This window comes from Melozone crissalis, unplaced genomic scaffold (assembly GCF_028551555.1).
Source record: "Melozone crissalis strain CALT ecotype California unplaced genomic scaffold, PUWL_Pcris_2 ptg000063l_1, whole genome shotgun sequence".
Lineage (NCBI taxonomy): Eukaryota > Metazoa > Chordata > Aves > Passeriformes > Passerellidae > Melozone > Melozone crissalis.
The window spans coordinates 11,296,724-11,318,312 of NW_026535841.1; the positions used below are offsets into that span (position 1 = coordinate 11,296,724).

The following is a 21,589-nucleotide window of genomic DNA, read 5'->3' on the forward strand; positions in this document are numbered from 1 at the left end:
CACCAGTGCTGCCACTTTCAGACCAGTGGTGTGAGGAGGAGCAGAAACGACCCTGACTGTGGGAAGGTGGCACACGGAGCAAAGCTCAGCCCTCCAGCCACGGCAGGGAAAGGGGACAGTGGGGACAGCCAGGGGTGTCACTGCATCTTCCTGTTGGGTACAGCCAGACTCCCATGGCAGGGAAAGGGGACAATGGGGACAGCCAGGGGACAGCCGGGGTGTCACTGCACCCTCCTGTTGGGTACAGCCAGACCCTCATAGCAGGAACTGCTCCTCCAGGGTCCCGTAGAGCTGGAGGGGTCCCACACCTCCAAAAGGCACAGCCAGGCTCCATCTGCACCCCGACCCAGCCTCGGGGACCCCAACACCCATCAGGGACCACGAGGGGCCTGCAGAGCCACCAACCGTGTGTGTGACAGCAGTGCCAACAGGGACTGGAGGCAAACCACCAGGAGAAGGGCACTGTTTCTAGCAGGGCACTGAGTGCCACCACCACTGCCGTCACTGTCACCAGCCCCTGGTGATGGATGGAGGGGCCGGCTTGGGGATGGCCGGGAGCCAGCGCTGCCACCGCTCGCTCGCTGGGGTGACGCTGATTTCCCAAACACGGCACAGCGAATTCCCCGGCCCCCGCTAATCAGCAGCCGGAGCTTAATTGGCACAGCTCTGCCAGGCTGGGGTCTGTGCCAAGGAGGGAACCTCGGCGCTGCCACCAGCCGCGACCTCCCGTGCCCTCGGTGGGGACAGAGCGGGGATGATCACTGCCACCCACTTGGCTTGACCACATCGCTCATCCTTGGGTGTCCCCATGGCGGTGGCAGCTCGGTGTCCCCCGGAGCAGTCGTGCCGTGCCAGGGGTGACGCGGGTGACGGTGGCGCTGGCGCGAGCCCCCGGTTGTGTCGCTCCCAAACCTGCCAGCGCGAATCAAAGGAGCTGCCACGCACGCCGCAGCCCTTTCTTCTCATATCACTCACACCACTGCCACGCTGCATTGTGACAATGGGGTGTAATTAAGGTGTCAGCATATCATTTAGCCTTTTCAATATAGAACCGCGAGAGAGACAGGCTGGGAAATCTGCGGTGTTCTCTTTAATGAGGAGTGTAGGGGGGAAAGAGGAGAAGCGGAGGTAGTGGCTTGGCAAGGGTGGGACAAAAGGCACCTCTGGGGGGTTCTGGAGGGTGCAGGGCACTGGGCTGGCACGCTGCTGCGCTCTGCTGGGACCGTCCTGTCCAGGAGAGAAAGGGGACCTTGCTAGGACCAAGCACTGCCAAGGCTCTGGGAGCATCCCTGGGGAGCTGCAGGAGCCACCACACCTGGAGAAAGGGCCTAGCAGTGCCATGCAGGGCATTCCAGGTGTCCTAGAATGCCCTGCATGGCATTCCCAGGCCCTTTCCTTCCATTCCCACCTGAAGTCATGCTCAGATGTTGCTCCCACTCCATGGGGGCCTAGCAGAGCTGTGTGGGACACACAAGGAGCTCAGGGCATGACCATGACAAGGATGGAGCCACGTGTGCCATGAGCTCACTCTGGTGCCACAGCAGCACCGGGTTTGGTCAGTGCTGTGCCCACCACATTGCTTTGAGGCCATCCCAGCCCTGTTAATATTTTTCCCCATTCCCAGCAGCTCAGACCATGGCTGCATCCCCCCAAAAGTCACACATCCCTGTTGCCCCCACCATCCTGTGGGCACCACAGAGCTCCGGGGCCGGCTGCAATCCAGAGGGCAGCCAGCGAGTTCAACACCATCAATAATCCCTGATGGCTACAGAAAGAGCTTTCCCGAGGAATAAATTCTTGCTGCATCAAAAGGAAGCTGCAAATCAATGCGGGAATCGCTCATTCTGAACGATGGGAACTCGTCTCGCTACAGTGGGAAGCGTTAGCTGGGAACGAGGGGGGGACACGGGGCTGGGAGCACCAGTCCCGTCCATAAAATAGCAACAAAAATTAATGATGGGCTGGAACGGGAGCGGGATGATCCATCCCGGTGTCCCTGCTCGTCCCGCCGCAGAGCACGGCCGCAAACTCCTGACCCCGCTGCCCACGGAGCAGCAAACCCCAAATTCCATTGGGATTTTTTTGTTTTGTCTCTGTACGATCCCTGACAACTTTTCCCGTGCGGCGCATCCCGCAGGTTCAAAGCCGCAGCGGTGGTCCCGGGGCTGCCTCCGCCTCCATCCCCGCCTTTGTCTGCGGCGGCTCCGGCTCTCAGGGCACTTGGGGAGAGATGGATGCGCGGCCCCGCCGAGGCAGACGTGTTCCAGGCGAGATCCTGGCAAGAGGTTTCCTTAGCAACAATAATGAAGTGTGAGCGGAGAGAAAAGCTCTCCCGGCTCTGCTCCCTCCTCTGGGGACTCCCAGCAGGTCTGGGGACCCCGGGAGGAGCGTTCCAAGGGTCCGGGATGAGTGCTGGAGCTGCTGCAGATCCTGGCATCGGGATCGGCCGGGAGAAGGGATCCGGGTGCCAGTGCTGTGTGTGGAGAAGCCAAACCAGAGCAGGAGTGGTGACCCCAGCACTGCCTGAGCATCCCATGGAGCAGGAGTGGTGACCCTGAGCATCCCATGGAGCAGCCTCGCCTCCCAAATATCTAAACTGCCTCTGCTCAGGAGGATGGAGATGTCCCCATGGAAGCAGCCCCTGAATCCCAGCTCGGGTGGGAAACCCTGGAATGTGTGAGCAGCACCAGGAGGCACCACCTGTCTGGCAGCTCCTGTTGGGATGCTTGGGAAGCGGGATGTGCTGTCCATCCTCTGGGAAACATCTGCTGGAGTGCTTGGGAAGTGGGATGTGCTGTCCATACTCCAGGAAACATCTGCTGGAGCGAGGGACAGGGGTGGCTGTGCCAGGACAGCCCCTGCTCCATGCTCCATGCCCAGCTCCGAACCCCTCAGGGAGCTCCATCCCGATCCGAGCTCCAACCTCAGCCCCACGCCCCCTCCTCCCGGCCGGCCGGGGGGATGGCACTGTGCCTCGAATCACAATTACAGTAAATAAATCCTATTAGAAGGACTTTTACTACCGCATGCTCCTCATTACAATCTGCCCGAACCCCCGGCTCCTGGGATCGCCCTGGTAATGAGGCCGGGATGGATGGATGTGGGGAAATTAACGCTGCTACAAGTTAATTTGTTTTTATTAGCAGGCTGGCAGGGGGTGGGGGGTGGGTGCCATCCCGCTGGAGCGGCGCAGGGATGAGGATCCCTCGTGGATCGCTGCGTGTCACCGTCCCCTCAGCCCCTGCCTGGCTGCTCCTGGCCTTGGGGACAGCGCTGTCCCACCCCAGGGCGGGACGGGCAGATGGCAGCGAGGAACCAGCTCACTGGGTGAGGTCACATCTCATTAATAAAGGCTAATTAAGAGTAAATCATCAAAAAGAGGGGTTGGAGTTGTCTGAATAACCCACGCAGGTGCTGCTGGTAATTGACTCAGCTCCTGTGGCACCGGGGGGTCACCTGGAGCATCCCCATCCCCATCCTCTGCCCTGTGGCCACCAAGTGTCCCCTTGTGCCCCCTGTGGCACCAAGAGCCATTCCTGTGGGAACAGCTGGCCCTTGGAACAGCTGGGCCTTCCTTGGGCTTGGAAAATATAGATCCCACCGTTAATAATACATTCATTTATTAAAATTAAACCACCGGCAGATATTACATCCAGCGGCACTGAATTATGGATAGACCTCAGCCCAACCTTTGTTTTTAATTAAAAAGCCCCTCTCAGTAATTCCATTAAAGCAGCAGCTTATGTTTTCCTCCTCTTCCCTCCCTTTCAAGCGCAATCCGGCAGCGTTCGGGTTGCGCTGATGAAACGGCTTTGAAGTTTCATGAATTGCTGATGTAATTGAATAAAAATAATATTAAGGGGAGAGAAGGGGCGGGGGGAGAGACAGAGACACACAGAGAGAGAGAGAGAGAGACTTTTCTCTAAACCTAAATCCTAATGAAATCACCTTAGTGCGCCCAGCAGAGTGACAGCGAGCCGCTGGATTTGCGCATATTCCCGTAATCCTAAACCCATTAGGCAGGAGGCTCCGTGTGAACCACATGTTGCGGATTACAGCCGGGGGAAAAAGGCTCCCACAAAACCCCCAAACCTCCCTTTAATTGCCAGGGGGAGGTGCAGACATCCCCCCATCCAGAGGGTGGGAGGTGCAGTTCAGATTCCCCCTTGCCAGCAGCTCATTAATGGTTTTTTTTAGGGAATTAAGGTGGGGACATTTCCAATTATTTTGCTGTATATTAATGGAAATAGGAATTTTTGCCATCCGTCACCTGCTTTTGGAAAAGAGGCTGCCCCTGGGATATCCAGCTGGAGGGGATGTTTGGGATGAGCTCTGGTGGGTGCTGGTGCTTCCAGAGCCCAGGTGGGAAGGGGACCATGATCTCTGGGATTGGGAAGAGAAAGAAGATCTTCTCGTCATGGAGAGGAACCTGCTCTAGTGGAAGGTGTCCATGGCACGGGGTTGGAACAAGATGATCCTTAAGGTCCCTTCCAACCCAAACCACTCCAGGATTCCGTGATCCTTTGACAAACTCGCCTTTCCTTTCTCATGTCTCTCCTAATTCCTTCCTTCCCAATTCAAGCTCCTCTCCAGGATAATGCAATAAAGACATGAAGCACCTAATTTTCGGTGGGGGACAACAGACGCGACGGTGTATTTACCCAGTCAAACCATTATGAAATCCTACAATTAAGGCTTCAATCAGATAAATGCAATTACATAACACGATCTTATACGATATAATTAAAAACATCTGCAATCAAACCGAAGCCGATGGTACAGTAATCCTTAATCAGAAATTACCCAGCTCCAGCGGAGAGGTTCCATCCCGGAATCTGGTGGGACACGGTGGTGACGGTGCCATCCCTCAGTGAGGAGGATGATGGTGGCCATGGGGAGCTGGAGGGACCTCTGGGCCAGCCCATCTGGTCCCTGCCTTGCTGTGACCCCAAATCCATGCCCAACTCCCCTAGGATACATCTGTGTGCCACAGCAGGCATGGTGGCACACAGAGGTCGTGCCACAAACAAGGAAAGTGTCCCTTTCCCCCAAACAAGGGGTCTCAGGCTGGCAATCCTCATCTGCAAAGTGACCAGGGATTCTCACTGGGAATGGGAATGGACTTCAACATCCACTTTGGTTGTGCTGGCCGTGCCATCCCCCATCCTGCTGCTGGGCCAGGCTGCAGCTCCAGGGCGTTGTGCCCAGCCCTGGCGCGTCCCCGCAGCCGCCGGCTGGCACCAAATGAAGACAAATGGGCTGGGTGACACATCAGCATCCATTAACGGCAGCGCCGTGCCGGGAACGCTGGGGATGTGCCAGCACCAGCAGGAGGAGCAGCAGCAATGGGGCCAGCACCCCACCCGGGGGTCACAGGGGGTCAGCAGGGTCAGCCTTGGGCTTCCACACCCCCAGAGCCCACCTGGAGTTGTTGGAAAGAGAAGGAGCTGGATGGGATCCAGCCCTGGCAGCACAGCCCTGCCACGTCCCCAAAGCTCTGAGCCCATCACCCCCGCAGCCCCAGCTCCTGCCCTTGCTCACACCTGCCTCTCACAGGGAGCTCTTGGGGGTGCACACAAAACTCCCCTTGCTGGTGCTGACTCCTCTCTCAGCTGGCTCAGGTATACCAGAACAGCACGTGGCATTCCCAGCACTGGAAGGGATATCCCAGCACTGGAATGGATATCCCAGCACTAGAAGGGATATCTCAGCACTGGAAGGGATAACCCAGCACTAGAAGGGATATCTCAGGCACTGGAAGGGATATCCCAGCACTGGAATGGATATCCCAGCACTGGAAGGGATATCCCAGCACTGGAATGGATATCCCAGCACTGGAAGGGATATCCCAGCACTGGCAGGGATATCCAGCTCATGCAGTGCTGGTGCTGCAGTTGTCCAGGGGGGTCAGGAGCAGCCTCAGGATGAGGCAGGAGCACCGACCCTGCCAACCTTTTCCACCCCCTGACCTTTCCCCAGCCCCTCTCGGAAATGCCACGGAGCTCCTCGCCCGGCCAGACGAAATGTCAGGGAAGGTGGATGGAATATTTCCAGCCGCTGAGCCGGGCGCTGCAGGGGGTTTTCCCCAGAGCTGTGAGTGGCTCCAGAGGGAGCAGGGGCCGTGCTCCATCCTTGTCCCCATTCTTGTCCCCATCCTCGTCCCTGTGCCACTCCAGCACGGGGCCCAGCCGCGCTCGGCTGGCTGCGAGCGTTTAAGCAGAATTGAGTGTGTGTTCAGGCACTTTCAAACACAAGTAATCTTCATCTGGGAGACGGGAAGTGAAATATGTTATTGCCGAGCACAGTAAATTACCCGTGCCAGCCCCGGCGGATAAAACATCGCCGTCGCCAGCCGGCGCAGTCACTCACCCGCGCCGGGCCGCCACCGCCCCATCAATTACAAAACAAACGGCTGCTGGTCAGCCTGGACACTGCACCGGGACTTGTGTGGCCATTGTGGCACTGGGACCTGCCCCAGGACTTGCGTGGCCACCATGGTATCAGAAGCTGCCCCAGGACTTGTGTGGCCACCGTGGCACCGAGCTGTCCCAGCACCAGGCAGGCACGCGGTGTTGGTGGATGGATTCCTCCAGGGCAGCGGGAGCTGGGGATGGACTGGCTCTTCCAGCAGCTCCTCCAAGCAGCTTGTGCCGGCTTGTTCAGCTCCTGCTCCCCGGAGTGGCCCCAGCAGGGTGTCCTTGTCATCGTGGTGATGCTGCTTCGTCAGGGCTAACGAGCTGCTCAGCTGCCGCCGCGGCGGAAGCACCCGGGGAAGGCGGGAGGCGAGCGCGCAGCTCCCTCTCCTTTATTTTCCTGGGAAAGACCTTCAGAAAGCCAATCCCGAGTCCATAAAATAAATAAAATAAATTCCTGCAACTTTAACAATCATTGTGTTGGATTTGGGAGATGTTATTCCTCGTGACAGACAAGGGCAATTATCTGCTATCCGCCAGCAGTTTTAGCCTAATTTCATTACTGCTGTGCAATTCTTCCCGAGCCGCCAGTCTATCACTGTCTCCCAGAAAGGATTAGCCGGCACTTTCTTCATCTTCAAATGAATTTTAGCTGTCATGCCCTTGATGAATAGAAGAGGGAGGACGGTGAACCCACGCCGGTGAGCAGCAGCCTGGCTGTGCCACGGCGCCAGCACCAGGACCATGCCAGAGCATCGCCAGAGCTGCCTGGATGTGTCCTGGGATTTCCTGCCATGCAGGATGAATCGGCCACGGGGTTTTCTTGGAGAGCACCCTGGAAATGGGCAGGGCTCAAAGCTGGTGACCAGCATCGAGGAGGGATTAAAATGACAGGATCTGTAATACAAGGAAATAATGAACACACCGTGCTTCCTCCTCGCCAGGAGATGCTTATCTGTCAGCCCGGGCCACTGAGGGATAGAGAAAAGCAATTTCGACTTCAGAGCTGAAACTGCAGAGGATGTTGCAGGGAGAATGTCCAGGAGATGGTGTCCCAGGAGGATCCACCACAGTCCTGGAGTTGATGGTAGAATTGAGGCTTCGTTTCCCAGGCACACGGATCCCAGCTCAGTGTGTTCCAGGATGCCTTGTCCCCATGGCCTCAAGCTGTGCCAGGGGAGAGTCAGGAGGACATCAGGAGGAATTTCCTCATGGAAAAGGTGGTCAGGCCTTAGCAGGGGCTGCCCAGGGAAGTTTGGAGTCCCCATCCCTGGGGAAGTGTCCAAAGAAGGCCTGGATGTGGCACTCAGTGCTCCATGCTGGTGACAAAGTGGGGATCGGGCACAGCTTGGACTCGATGCTCTTGGAGGTCCTTCCCAAACTGAATGATGCTGGGATTGTGTGAAATAACAGAGCCCACCAGCAAGGAGAGCCCAGCTGGACACCCAGAGGGGGCGCAGAGCCCATCCCGGGTCCCCCCAGGACGTGGGACGTCACCTCGCGTAAACGGAAGCTCCGGAGCCGGGGCTGGCACCGGCCCAGGGCTCCGTTATTTTTGTAAACGTTCGTTCCCACCCGGCACAGCATCCTGGCAGAATATTTTAGCACCTTTAATGCAATTTCCTTCTCCCTCTGAAATATCATTTTAATAGAACCCAGCCACACCGTGTACCTGCTCCCTAATAAACCTCTGCGACTTTAATGAACTAAATAGCAAATTACTTTTTTATTCAAGAATGAAATTTCATCATATTCATAATTCATATTTTATTTCAGACATCTGCTGCTGATTACATTACATTTAACTAAAATTAGATGATGCTCAGAATGTAATTAAGCCCCTGCCAAATTCTCTGGCCCACCAATACCAGCCTCGCTCAGCGGGGGCCGCTTGGAACCTAATATGTAATTAGGAGCTATTTTCTAGCTGTTTTTAAAGTCTGAAAATTAGCTGCCTTTATTAATCACACAGACAAATATAAAGCAGAGCCAACGCTTGCTGAAATTTCTAAAAAGGATTTTTTTTTAATTATACACCACATAGCGCTGAGACTCATTTTGAATGTTGATTTGTTGTGCACTGACATTTTGACAACTAGTTCTCAATTTGTCTGTCGTAGTTAGGCAACAACAAAGCAGACGGTAATACTTAACTTTCAAAACCTTCAGCGTGCTGGGAGGGGAGAGGGATGGGGGGGAACAGGGGGGACGGGCTCCCCACGAGCTCTGGGAATGGGGGAGCTCCAAAATCCGTGAGGATGGGAAGCAGAGGGGACAAGGGAGGTGTCAGAGGCACAAATCGCCCTTAAAATGGCTCTGGGGGGGGTCCCAACTCGTCCCAGGGGACCTCCCAAACCTTCCAAGTGTGTCTGAGGACATGCAGGGGGTCCCAGTGCCACCTCCTGTCGCCAGGAGGGACCCCTGGAGCAGCGGGAGCCCCGCGGGTGTGAGCAGCCCCCCAGCCCCGCCTGAGTGCGCGCTGACATTTCCTCTCTCTCTCCCTGACCCTGTTCCTGCTCTCTCCGTGATCTCCAATAATGTCACTGCCTCCTCAGCATCTACTCAGCGGAGCAGAAAGAAGGCACTGCTGACACCGAGTGCAAACAAACAATAATACCATCTGTGCCTGCCAGGGCCGGGCGGGGAGCGGGGTCCGGCTCAGGGGGGGGACAGGAGCCCCTCGGGGCACCAGGACATTCCCCAGGGATAGGGGGAGACACCCCGGCAGCGATGCTGCCCCAGGCACTGGCTGTGAAGGACAAGGACGATTTAAAAACGTATTTTTATTCCAAGTGTTTTCCATTTTGTTGTCACCAAACACCGGTGACCCCCAGCTCTCACCTCTGCAATTCCTCAATCCCTCCTTTAGGCTGGAGCACAGCCTCCCCTCCCCGTCCCTGTGCTGGCTATTAGAGGCAAAGCCAGGCTCGTTAGTCTTGCTGCAGAGCTCGTAATGTGAAAAATGAAGCTCAAGAAAAATTAGCCAAATTACCAGGCTAATCCTTCAGCAGCAATCGCTGCCCTGCTGCACATCCGTCCCGCGGGGTGCCTGCGAGGAGGGGCTGATCCGTGGGAAGAACACGCTCCACAGGCTTCAGTTCTGCTTCCAAAGCAGCAAAACACACAAGAGACAGAGCTGTGCCTCCTTCTGCCCCTCTCTGTGTCCCCATGGGGCATCAGTCCCATGGCAGCAGCTGCTCCTGCCCTGGGTGAGGAGGGGCAGGGGTGGTTTTGAGTGTCCCAGGGCTCAGGATTTGCAGCAGGAGGTTGGAACTCTGAGTGCAGGGGTGATTCCCGTGCGGAAGCGGGGTCGGGAACATCCCAGCCACCCCTCGGGTTGTCCCTCTGGGTGTAGCAGTGTCCCTGCCGAGCGTTTGATGGAGCTGGTGAAGGAGGAGTTTGGAAAGGACGGAATGGGCATCCCGTGCTCGCAGATGGATGCGAAATCTGTGCTCACTCCAGACTGGGACCGGCTCCAGCTGCTGACTTCGGCAGATCTGGTCCCTGTGGCACAGGGAAGGCAGATCCCAGCAGTGCCTGTGTCACCCTGGAGCCTTCCCACAGACCCCTGTATGGGTCACCCTCCTGCCATGACACTGCCACCACCCTCCCTGCCCCGGAATGTCACCACTTCCACTCTGCCACAGAGCAGAGCAGGATGAGCACTCAGGCCGGACATCAGGAGGAATTTCCTCATGGAAAGGGAGGTCCCTTTTGGGGAGGTTTGGATTCCCCATCCCTGGAGGCATCCAAGGAATGCCTGGATGTGACACTCAGTGCTCTGGACTGGGTGGGAAAGTGAGGATCAAACACAGGTTGGACTTGGAAAGCTTTCCCAAGCTGAATGATGCTGGGATTCTGTGAATTTCCCCTCAGTTCTGGTCCCCAGCCCTCAGAGCCAACAAGGCTCAGCCCCAGACATGCTGCTTTGAAGGGAAGTTCCCCGTGCTGGATCTGGCATCTCTTTGTGCCAACATCACAAAGTCGACACATGTAAGTGGTTAAAGTCAACACGCTCCCAGATCCTCACATTGATTACACTGTATTAGAAAATGGTAAATTATTTATCAGCCTTTCTGACTTGTGATTAGTGTAAAGCAGCTCTCAGATGCAAATTGGAATTGTAATTAGACATGTAGAAAGGCAGCATCTGAGACCTGCTTTCCTGAAGCAGTGTAAGGTGCTTTTTTCCTTTTGTATCCAGCATAATTATCAAAGAACACTTTGCACATAAAAAAATCCATGGATTTATTAAAACCAGAGACAGTTTTACATGGGATCAGGGAACTAAAGCTGGTCACCATGATGCTAGGGGTTTAGAGCTAGAACATCTCAGCTTCTCACACTTGATTTTTTTTATCCCTGGGCTGGAAATGGAAGGCAAATTCCCCACCTCTGCCAATTCATTACTCAGCTTTGAGTGAAGTGATCCTTGAACACAGCTACACTTAAAAACCCACTTAAAAAACCCACCCCAGACAAACAGAGTGATGATAAAACCCCCTTGGCAGGTACAGCAGAAACCACAGTCCCTCAGAGTCAGCTCATGACTCCCAGAGATTCTGGCCTCAGCCACTTCCCCTTCATTCTGCGGCACAGCTCATTAAAATTTCAGGAGTTAAAAATGCATTTACATTTGTGTAATAAGTCTAAATGCATTTAGGTTTTAGAGTTTGTCAACTGCAACTTATGGTGAGCTTTTGAGGACGTGGTTTGGGTTTCTTTCACCTACTTAATTACACCAAAGTAAACCCAACACCAGGCAGGGTCAGGGACGTGCTGGTTCAAGAGTGAAGTGTGAGAAAACAGCTTTTACAAGGAGGAATTTTAAGCCTGCCCTTGGCCTGGAGCTGCCCTCCTTGTAGGTGCTGTTTGAGCCAGACCTTGCACATGTGAATAAAAACCAGAGCCTGACTACAGGACTCTGCTTATCAGCCCAGGCAGAGATTATGGAAAGGAGTGGAAATCAGTAATTTCACTAGAATTGTGCTTTATCTTGCATATTAATTATCCAACACTTAATTAATAGCAGGGAAGAGCTTTATTAAAGGTTTCCTCTTCACTGGGAATGTAGTCCAGAAGAAACAGAGACCTGAGCATCAAGCCCTGAGCTGCCAAAGATGCTCTTCGCCCAAAAAAGTCAAAGCACCATGCACATCCCTCCCTGCCAGCTCCCACAGGACAGCAGGGATGAGGGGAGAGACACCACATGCATCTGAAGCAGCAAAGTGTCATTATCCACCCTGGAATCCAGCCAAGCCCCTATCCTCCTGCCCCTTGGGATCAGCACAGCAGTTGAGGAAGGAAATTCAAACCAGGATTTTTGAGAGCCTTGGTCAAACACCGCTGGGTGGGAGCTCCCAGGTCCCCATTGCAGCCCCAAATCCCAGTGAACACCAGGCCTCAAATTGGTTCCATACCCATATCTGGAGGCCCTCAGCCACACAGGAGAGGGGAAAGAAGTTTCCAGGCATGTGGGCACACAGAGCTCCGAGGAGGTGGTGCCAGGAGCTCAGGGCTGCCAGGGCAGCAGCTCAGCTCTGGGCGAGCGCGTGCAGCACTTGGGCACTCAGGGAGGAGCAGCAGTGCAGGGTCACCCCGGGGGCTCCAATCTTGGTCTCCCAGCATTCAAATCCACAGGCACACAAGTCCTGCTTGGCTGCTTCCACGGCCAGAGGGGAGGTGTCTGCCAAGAGCAAGGCAAGAGCAGCCAGCGAGTCAGCTCGGCCACTGCAGGGACAGGGAAAGGGCCATGGCTCCTCCAAACACAGCCCCTGGCACAGGGCCAGCGCCCTCCGGGGCTGACACACATAAATGAACACTCTGAATCACACACTGCAAGCCACAGTGCCAGGCAGTGCTGGGACACATCCCACCCATCCCTCCAGAGCCAGAGCAGGGCTGGCTGTGATTCCTCTGCTCGCAGACCTGCCCTCCACCAGAGCTGTGAGGAAGAGGAAGATGCCCCAGGGGCTGTACTGACCTGGTGGCAGCAGGGTGATGCCACAGCCACCCCCACCAGCCCCTGTCAGTTTGCTGTGCAGGCTGTGGGACGCTGTCACCTGGCACAGCCTGTCCAGGGAGGGGTGGCCCACGCCGAGCACATTTAAGTGGTGTTGGTTTATGTCAAAGAATTCCTGAAAGCAACACAAAGAGAGGAGATGAGCACACATAGAGAAACTTCAGAGCAGAGGCAGCCCTGCCTTCCCAGCCACCCCATTTCTGCAGAAATTTGGCCACCAGCACCAAGGAGCAAGGTCAGGCCAGAGTCTGAGCTCTGAGCTGCTCATGTGTCCCTGTCCCCCATGACAACTTGCACAGTGACAGGGGTACCACAGCTCCTGCATCTTCCAAGAAAATCCTGATCACTGCAAGCTGCCAGCAGGAATTTTTCCCAGAGCTCTCCAATGCCCCCTGACTGCCTCTCCTCTGCCCTGTCACTGAGTGCTGGGCAGGAGGCTGTGCAAGGCCCCTCGCTGGCCGTGGGAAGGGCACTGAGCCAGCAGCTCTCATTCCTGGCTGTCACCCTGCCCTGCCCTGCAATCCATCCAGCAAAGCCAAATCCAGGGACTTCTGACACGGCTGAGGCGTCGCTGGAGAGGGACAGAGGGACATCCCTTTGCTTGCTCTGTGCTGCACCTCTGCCTCCTCACGGGCAGGGAGCCAAGGAGCAGCACCACGCTGGGAATCTGGCACCCAGCTCAAGTGGGGTCGAGAGGGTCCTTCCCTCTGGGAGCAGCACTGAGTGAGCCCACCCTCCTGGCAGGGCTGTGGGAGCATCCCTGCCACGCTTCCCAGCCAGCCAGAGCTGCTACTCCTGGAGAAAGCTGCCCCAGCAGCAAGGTCCCAATGGGATGGATAGCACCACACAGAAATGGAAGTTACAGCTTCTCCCCTCCCAGCAGGACAGGTGAGGAATTCAGGAGCAGAGGGAAGGGCTTGGTCTGTGATTGAAGCAAGTCTGGAGCAGGGCCAGGGGCAGACAGCAGCTCCCTGAGCACCACAGGGCCCTCCCAGCCCTCCCCCAGCAAGCAGCACTGAGCTGTTCCCTGCCTGCAGCTCCCTGAGAGCCAGGAGGGGCTCTGTGCACAGGGAGCACAGGGCAGGGGTCAGCCACATCCCCCTCCCTCAGCTCCACCCAGGAATCCTGCCAACCCCACACAGGAGGGGACACTGCAGAAAGAATCCCTCTCCCCCTCCAGAGAGAGCATTCCTGCCCAGTGTTTGGGAAGAGCAAGGAGTGGGTGGCAGGCAGAGCTGAGCCACCACCCTCTCCAGGCTGGGCAGGACACACATCCATCCATCCAGAGGCCTCTTTATATGCCTGAGTGAGGGCACAGCAGTGGCTGTGATGATCCAAGACACCTGTCATCTCCGGATCCAAAATCTGCCAGGAATCCGATGACAGCTTATGACACACTAGACTAGTTCCATGGTTCTGGCCAGAGCTGCACATCTCAGAAACAGCCCAAAAGATGTATTTATATATCTGTGTGCTGCATCTCATCAGCTGGGCCTCTCTGGGCTCCTCAAGCACAAGACAAAACAACAAGACTCAAGACAGGAACCTGCTCACCGCAGTGCTGCTGCCCAGGTGTGGGACACAAGGATGCTCTGGCATTTTCCATGTGAGGAGCTCAAAGCACAACTCAAATTATCCCCTCTCTTCCCTGTCCCCTGACACTTCTGACAGCCTGAGGATGTGGAATTAAGATGAGCTGTGTGAAGCTGTGCTGTGAACAGACCTCCCTCAGCTGATGGCAGCTCAGCCCACCGTGAAGGGGCCAGAATCCCACCCAGGTGCCAAGGGAGCAGGACTCTGCCATGGGAACAACCCAGAGCAAGAGCAAGGACAAGCAGAGATCCTCCTGAGAGCCAAGGGAAGCATCCAGATGCCAACAAGGACTGGTACCAAATGGTTCCTGAGTGTCCAGGCTGGCTCCCAGGGCCAGGCCAGGTTTGCCTCAGCTGGGACACAGACACACATCCCTCCCCCAGGGGCTGTGGAGCAGCATTACAGCACCCTCAGCATTTCTTCCACTTGGAAGCCTGTTCCTCCCCCTCCCCAGCCTCTGCTCTTTGAGCAAAGCCAAGACAAACAGATCTTTGTGTGCATCTCGTGCATCAATGTCAGGTCAGCTCTGGGCACAGCTCTGTCTGTGGCTCTCTGGAGCCAGGATGAGCCTGGAGCACCAGGAGCTGGCTGGGAACCAGTCAGTCCATCACAAACCAGTGGCTCTGGGCTCTGCTCAGCCCAGCCCTGGCAGTGACAGAGCTGTTGATTCACAGGCAGTGACTGCCAGAGCTGTGGCACTCAGTGTAAGAGAAACAAACCCTCCAGAGCCACAGGTCCCCAGAGCCCCAGCCCTGCACACAGCTGGGAAGAGGCACCAGCAGCAGCTTCTGTCTCCTGGCTCCAGGAAGGGCATTAAAAGCAGCACACCCAGACCATGGTTTCACTTAGAACTGAACATTTCCTGCTATCAGTTTTTTTTCCCAGACCTAATGTTCTTTAAATGACATTTTGATGTTCAACAGTAACAGTGGCTAAAAATACTGGCAAGCAAGCCCCTTACCTCCAGCACAGGGTAATGCTCTGCTGATGGATTTGCAGGCATGGCTTCCAGAACACTTTGGCACTCCTGAGAAATGGCATCGATGGAGTCCAGCACTGGGTTCATTATGGCAGGGAACTGGAAAGGGGGAAGGAGGGATGTCAGGTGCCTGCTTTGCTCTTCCAAAACCACTGGGAGGAAACTGGTCCCAGTCTCTTTGAGCTGGGCAATTCCTCACTCATTCCCAGAGCAGGGTGATGGTAACCTGCTCCTGGCTGCAGAAAAGGGAGGAAGAGAAGGAAACAGGCCAGAGGAAGGAACTGCTCTTTTCATGGTTGCAAATTGGTGATTTTAACTCCTGTGAAACTGGAGGAAGGGAAGGGATGAGCTGAAACCCCATTCCCAAGCAGCTGGGAGATAGGAATACAGTGGCTGCAGGAGAGATGTCCCAAAAGATCCTGTGGGACCTGCAGTCCAGGGTTATCTCCCAAAGGTTATCCTCCACATCTCCATCCCACAACCACCTGCACCTTCAGGATCTTCTCCTTTACACCAGCCACCAGGATCTTGGTGCTCCGAGGGACTTTGGTGTTGGTCAGCAAGATCCTCAGTGTGGGCACCCTGGAAGCAACAGGAGACAGAGAATCCCAGAGTGCTTTGGATTAGAATGGACCTTAAAGTTCATCTCATTCCAACCCCCTGCCCTGGGCAGGGAATATCTCCTGGCCTCTTTCCTTCACACTCCCCAAGGCTGCAGCTTATTCTGCCTCAAAAGGCCTCTTTGAGCAGGAACCCAAGATCAGGAGTCCCATTCATTTTATAAAAACTTCAGCAGGTGTTGCAGTGCTGGCTGGGCTCAGGCTTGTTCGTCCTGGATACAAGGAACAACTGTACTAGAGCTATAAATAGGACTGTAATGTATTTACTAAAATCCATGTTTTTCAAGCAAATTTTCTCCTTTGAAATACTCTCTACAAGAGTAGCCAGCAGTGGCCATTAACTGCTAATAGAGCAATTTCATGCACTGTGAAAGATTTTAATGGAGTCAGATTATACTTCTCTGACAGGAGGCAGAGGGAACACTCAGGACCCAGATTTCTCTCTGCCAATGGCTTTTCCCACCACCAGGTAAGCACAAAGTTCCCCCTCCCCACAATGTCATTTGCTGCCAGGAGCAGATCCATTCCTGCTGCCCATAATGCCATGAAATTAATATTGATCCTTTGTGCTGTGTTCGTCTAATGTCAGATAATGACCAAACGTTTTATTGTCCCCATCCACCCCAACAACTGAGGCTGCCCACGCCCAAAATGGGGCTGCAGAGCCCTTCCCACGCTCCAGCCACCTCCCATCATCCTCATACCCTCCAACACCCACCCAGAGCCTCTGTGACACGTTCCACCCACCGTGTGTGAGGGTTATTTTTAAACTCCAATATTACCTCTTTAACGGTGTGATTTTTCCTGCTTGGTATCTCAGGGCTCCACCTAAAGTAAAATACATGTTATTGTCTCAGCAGAGAGCGAGCTGAGAGATAACACTGAAGGTTTTTCATCTTCAGAACCTCACCCAGAGCCTGTGACAGTAATTGCAAGAAACACCAGCTAAATGAACCATGCTCTCCAGCAGCACGGCCCTGCCTCACCCTGCTGCCTTAATGAGAGGGTCTGGCTGGACATGCTCAACCCAAGGCCTTTCCCTTTGCTCTCCTCTCCTCCAGGATCACATCAAATAATTTTTGAAAAGGCAAAGAGTTTGGCCAGCATGAAGCCTTTGCTGAGAAAACAGAACCCAGCAGAGCCAAGCACATGGGATTCCATGGAGTGAAGTGGTGTGCACTGGTGTCAGCAGCCATCCTGCAGCATGGAATTTCATTGTCCACAAGGAATGTCTCACTTGGCTCCTACCCTCACAGAGCCACTGTGATTAGGTCTCATTAGAAAGATTATTAACAGTCTCCAAGGACACTTTCAAAACACTGGGAAGTCTCTGCTAATTGAAACTAAATGACAGCTGTCCAACTGCATTTTCCCCTGCATTATCCCTGGGACAGGATTAGGTTTCTTTGTTCACTGCAGAATGTTTCAATATCAGTTATTTGCAGCAAGGTCTCTGCCCTGTGGCACCTGCCTGGGGGGGACAGAGCTCTGGTGCTCCTGCAGCCCATTCCCAACATTCCAGCTGGCTCCAGGCCCAGCTCCCAGATGGGGCAGACTGAGACAGGGGAAGGATTCTCTGTGCTCAGGCCAGAGCAGGGAGCTGAATTTGGGAGTTTCTGCCTGAGAAGCAGCAAAAACACCTACCCCAGGTGCCAACAGCATTGTCCACACCCGATGGATTGCCATGGATCACCTGCTCCCCTCGGAAGGCCCAGCTGTTAATCAGGGTCAGCTCTTCTTCTGTCCACCTGGAAGGCAAGGAAATAACTCCAAGCAAACCACTCCAAACCAGTGGAGAGGGAGGGATCAGGCTCAGGGGGAAGATCCCAGCTTTGGCCTGGTGTAGATCAGATTTAGTCTGGAATTCAAGTCCAGACTCATCCCCACCTCACCACACAGGGAGTGTTAGCACACACACTGTGGAAAGGCTGAGGGAGCTGGGATTGTTCAGGAGAGGAGAAGCTTTGGGGTCACCTCATTCCAGTGCCTGAAGGAGCTACAAGAAAGATGGACAGAGACTATTCACAAGGACCTGGAATGACAGGACAAGGGGAAATGGCTTTAAGTCGACAGAGATTGACAGGTTTAGATTGGATACCAGGAAAAAATTCTTCCCTGTGAGGGTGGTGAGGCCCTGGTGGGCAGGGACACCTTTCACTGTCCCAGGTTGCTCCAAGCCCCATCCAACCTGGCCTTGGGCACTTCCAGGGATGGGACAGCCACAGCTTTTCTGGACAGCCTGTGCCAGGGCCTCACCATCCTCACAAGGAGGAATTCCCAGTTTCCCATCTAATCCTGCTCTCAGTCTGAGCACAAAACCACACCTCTGACCCTCCCTGCACACCACAAGTCCATTCAACAGGTATTCCATGCTGGGGCAGAGGCATAAATCCAGATTTTGAGAAAGCCTCACAGTGTTTTACAAGGCAAGGCAGAAATTCCAAGAGCCACCTGCTATCCAGAAACTCTTCCCCTTCACTCCTGCTTCCCTGGGCCTTGGCTGAATGTCCTTATCCATGTCCACACACCTTGCATTCCACCTGCCAGGATTTAATCTGGGAGCACTCAGCAAACAGCTCACAGCAGCAGCCTCAGGAACAGGAGTAAACCACTTGTTCCTAATCCTCTTTGAGAGGCTGCAATTCCTCCCGACACAGGAGCCTTTCTATCCTGCTGTTCTTTTCTTGCCATTGGAAGCAAAACCCTTCTGAAGTCTGACACCCCCAGCTCTCTGCACAGCAGCTGGAAGGCAGGAATTATGCTGGATCCATGCTGAAGCCACGGAGGGTGAGCAGGGAATGAAGACATCCTTGCTGTAACACTTGGAGCTGCCTTTTTATCTCCCAAATTTGGGAGATTTGCTCAAGTGCTCCCAACAAGAACCTGTTTCTGGGTCAGAACACAGAACCACCCTCCTTGCTGTCTCACTCTCAGCCCCACACAACAGAGGTTCTGCCCCTCCAGCTTTGATTTTGAACAGCTTCAAACGGAGCTCCCTCTCACAGGGGCACAGCACTCCAAGCTTCCAAAGGGGAGCTCCAAGGGCAGCAGGAAAGAAACTCTCTTTCATCAGGTACTGACAGAAGGGAAAGAGAGGCAGGAGATCAGGGTAGCACATGCAGAAAAGAATCCATGGGAAATGCTAAAGAAACCCAGAAAGGATCCTCGAGGACTCAAAGCAAAACCTGGAAGATGTTCAGAGCCAGAGGAAACTGAGGTTGAAAAATTTCAGTGTGCTTTATTAGACTGAAAAAATAAGGCTTTTCCCCCCCTTTTTAGGTATGTTTTTCTGACCCTAAACAAGAGAAACAGGGGGAGATTTACAAAGTCTGTCACTTGTGGTGACAGCCAAGACAGACCAGCAGAGGTGGCAGTGCCAGAACCCGTGCAGGCAAAAGGAAAGGTGGGGCACAAAGCTGTGCATGCCAGGCTGGAACTCCTTACCTGGCTGTGGATTCTCCCTCCTGCAGCGGGCAGGAGATGGCTCCACACAGCATGAGCAGGGCTGCAGCCAGGCACACAGCATAGGCAGCACTGGATCCCAGCCCTGCTCCCGTGGGCAGCTCCGAGCACACCACGATATCCACGCTGGGAACATCCCTGGGAAACAGACACACACACAGGGACTGGCACAGGGACTCTGAATTCCACCCCCAGACACAGGGACTGGCACCAGCACCCTGAATTCCACCCCCAGACAACATCAAAAAGGCAAAGAAGCCAGTCAGGATTGATCACAGGGAAAGGTGGGTGAGAACTGGCAAATCAGCACAGGCATCTGACACACTGGGGCTGCAGGAGGGATCACTCCTGAATGGAGCAGCCTGGGCAAGCACTTGTGATGGAATAAAGCCCTCCTGAGCTGGATCCATGATTGGCACAGCTTGTCAGGCTGCTAGAAGGGGCTCTTGGTAAGTAAATACCTGAGCAGCAGCATAAAGAGCCCCTTCAGAGGTTGTTGTAAATATATTTCTGAATAAAATGTAAATATCCCAAATCTGTAATTGCACAGCCACATCCCTCTGGAGCAAGAGGCTGGTGGGGAAGATGGAACATGGACACATCCACATCCCTCTGCTCCACTGAACACACCTGGGTTGTGTTACAGACCCCAAAATCAAGCCCAGGAGCTTTCTAGGGCTGCTGACAGCCACAGTGCCACCCTGAGACTGGAGGGAAACCACAACCAGCTGCACATCCCAGCTCTTTATCCTTGGATTTCTTGGATGAGAAGATAGAAGTTGGGCTCTGCTTTGGTTTCTGGCACTGCCCTGAGCACCCATCCAGTCACACAGAGATCACTGATGGTGCTGGGCAAGGCTGGGAACTCGAACAGCCCCACATTTTCAGTTTTAGGCAGATTCAGCCCATAAAGAGATCAGACTTAGTTCAGACAATAAATTCACAGTTGATTTCTGTTTTGCCAGCCTAAGCCAGGATGACAGGAGCTGCCTGCTGGAGGGAAGAGTGTCTGTGTTGTGACTGTGGCATGAACTGCTCTGCTTTCAGCCCTCAGAACTAAGTGAGAGCTGATACTCCCAGCTCACCTGCCTGAAGCACCCACCCAGCACCAAAATTTTGGGGCAGGAGCAGAGCCTTACCCATACTTAGCAGAAATAGCCAGGCACATATACAGGAAGGCAAGAGTGGCAAGACTGTCTGGAGCTGAGGCCCCAGCAGCAATTCCAGCAAACTCCCTCAGTGCATCCAGCTGTTCTACACTGGGAGACTTGGACTCATCACCATCAGCTATGGAAGCAAGCAGGGGAGAGTTTAAACACTTAAAAACCAGGGAATTGTTACACTGAGAGCAGTATTTATAACAAAACCTTCTGTTATAGCAGGCAGAAACAGCTGGGGCCAATTTCAGGTTCTACCTGAGGATCTTCCATGAAATAAAAGAAAAATCTCCACTGGGCACTCTGAAATCCCAGGGTTTCCATACTCCATATTTCCAAATGTCTCCCTGCCTACACCTGCCACTGCATCCAGCCATAACCACTATAGAAAACATGGCAAGTCACAAACTCTTCATTAAAGGACGTGGATTTTGGAACTGGGATATCCTGGGGCTCCAGCCAGTGCAAGGTGCTGCAGAAATTCCTGTGAGGGCTGGTGTGGGACAGACGGGCAGGAAAACAGATCCAGGCTGGCTGGAGCCACAACAGCACCAGAACAAGTCCCTGGAACCCAAACCAGGAGGGGACAGGGCCACGCACGGACACCTGAGCATCAGCGGGGCCACAAGGGGAATGTAAATAATTGAGAGGGGCAGGGACAGGTCAGGGAGCGGGGTCAGAGACAGCAAGGCGTCGAAACACTGCAGGGGGACAAAAAACCCCACGGGGGTCCCTGCAGAGTCACCTCATGGGGGTCCCTGCAGAGCCACCCCATGGAGGGGGTCCCAGCACGGTCACCGGGGTGTGACAGGCACCGAACGGTCCCGAGAGCCCCTCAGTGCCCCCGGGGCAGCTCCTCCTTCCTTCCCCCGGCTCTTGCCTGCGATCCGCTCCCGCAGGGCCCGGAGGTCGGGGGTGTCCCAGCTCCTCCGGACGCCGACGCTGGGCAGGGAGACGCTCAGCCGGCCCTCAGCGCCGGGCCGCAGGCGGAGAAACGTCCGCAGGTCCAGCGCCACGGCCAGGGCCACCTGCGGGCGGAGAGCAGGGGTCAGCGGGGCCGGGCAGCCCCGGTTACCGAACCGGGCAGCCCTGGTTTCCCCGCCGTGCCCTCACCTTGCCCAGCACCACGGCGTGCTCCCCGTGCAGGATCACCTTGCCCGGCGCCGACACCGCCAGCTCCCGCGTCCACATCGCTTCACGGCCGGCGCCGACTGACAGCCCCACACACCAATCGGGGCCGCGCCCTGCCCCGCCTCCCTGCGCTCAGCCAATAGCCGGGCGCCGTACGAGGGCGGGACTTTGCGGGCGGCCAATGGGAAGGGGGCATTGAGGGGTGGCGCGGC

General features: G+C 54.9%; 1 protein-coding gene across 2 annotated transcripts; it reads right to left on the minus strand.

The window, feature by feature from the left end:
* Window positions 1-10,663: 10,663 nt before the first annotated feature.
* MVK (mevalonate kinase) lies at window positions 10,664-21,445 on the minus strand. Of its 2 annotated transcripts, none has more exons than XM_054288709.1 (10): window positions 21,360-21,445; window positions 21,127-21,274; window positions 20,229-20,376; window positions 19,072-19,227; window positions 17,272-17,375; window positions 16,410-16,455; window positions 15,499-15,589; window positions 14,990-15,106; window positions 12,397-12,550; window positions 10,664-12,099 (listed from the first exon to the last, which is right to left on the minus strand). In XM_054288709.1, exons 1-10 carry the CDS (start codon window positions 21,435-21,437, stop codon window positions 11,948-11,950), a joined length of 1,194 nt encoding a protein of 397 aa, XP_054144684.1. In that variant the 5' UTR covers window positions 21,438-21,445; the 3' UTR covers window positions 10,664-11,947. The 2 variants fall into 2 exon arrangements, with proteins under 2 accessions (XP_054144684.1, XP_054144685.1); XM_054288710.1 differs by having other exon boundaries at window positions 10,664-12,143.
* Between the last annotated feature and the right edge of the window lie 144 nt (window positions 21,446-21,589).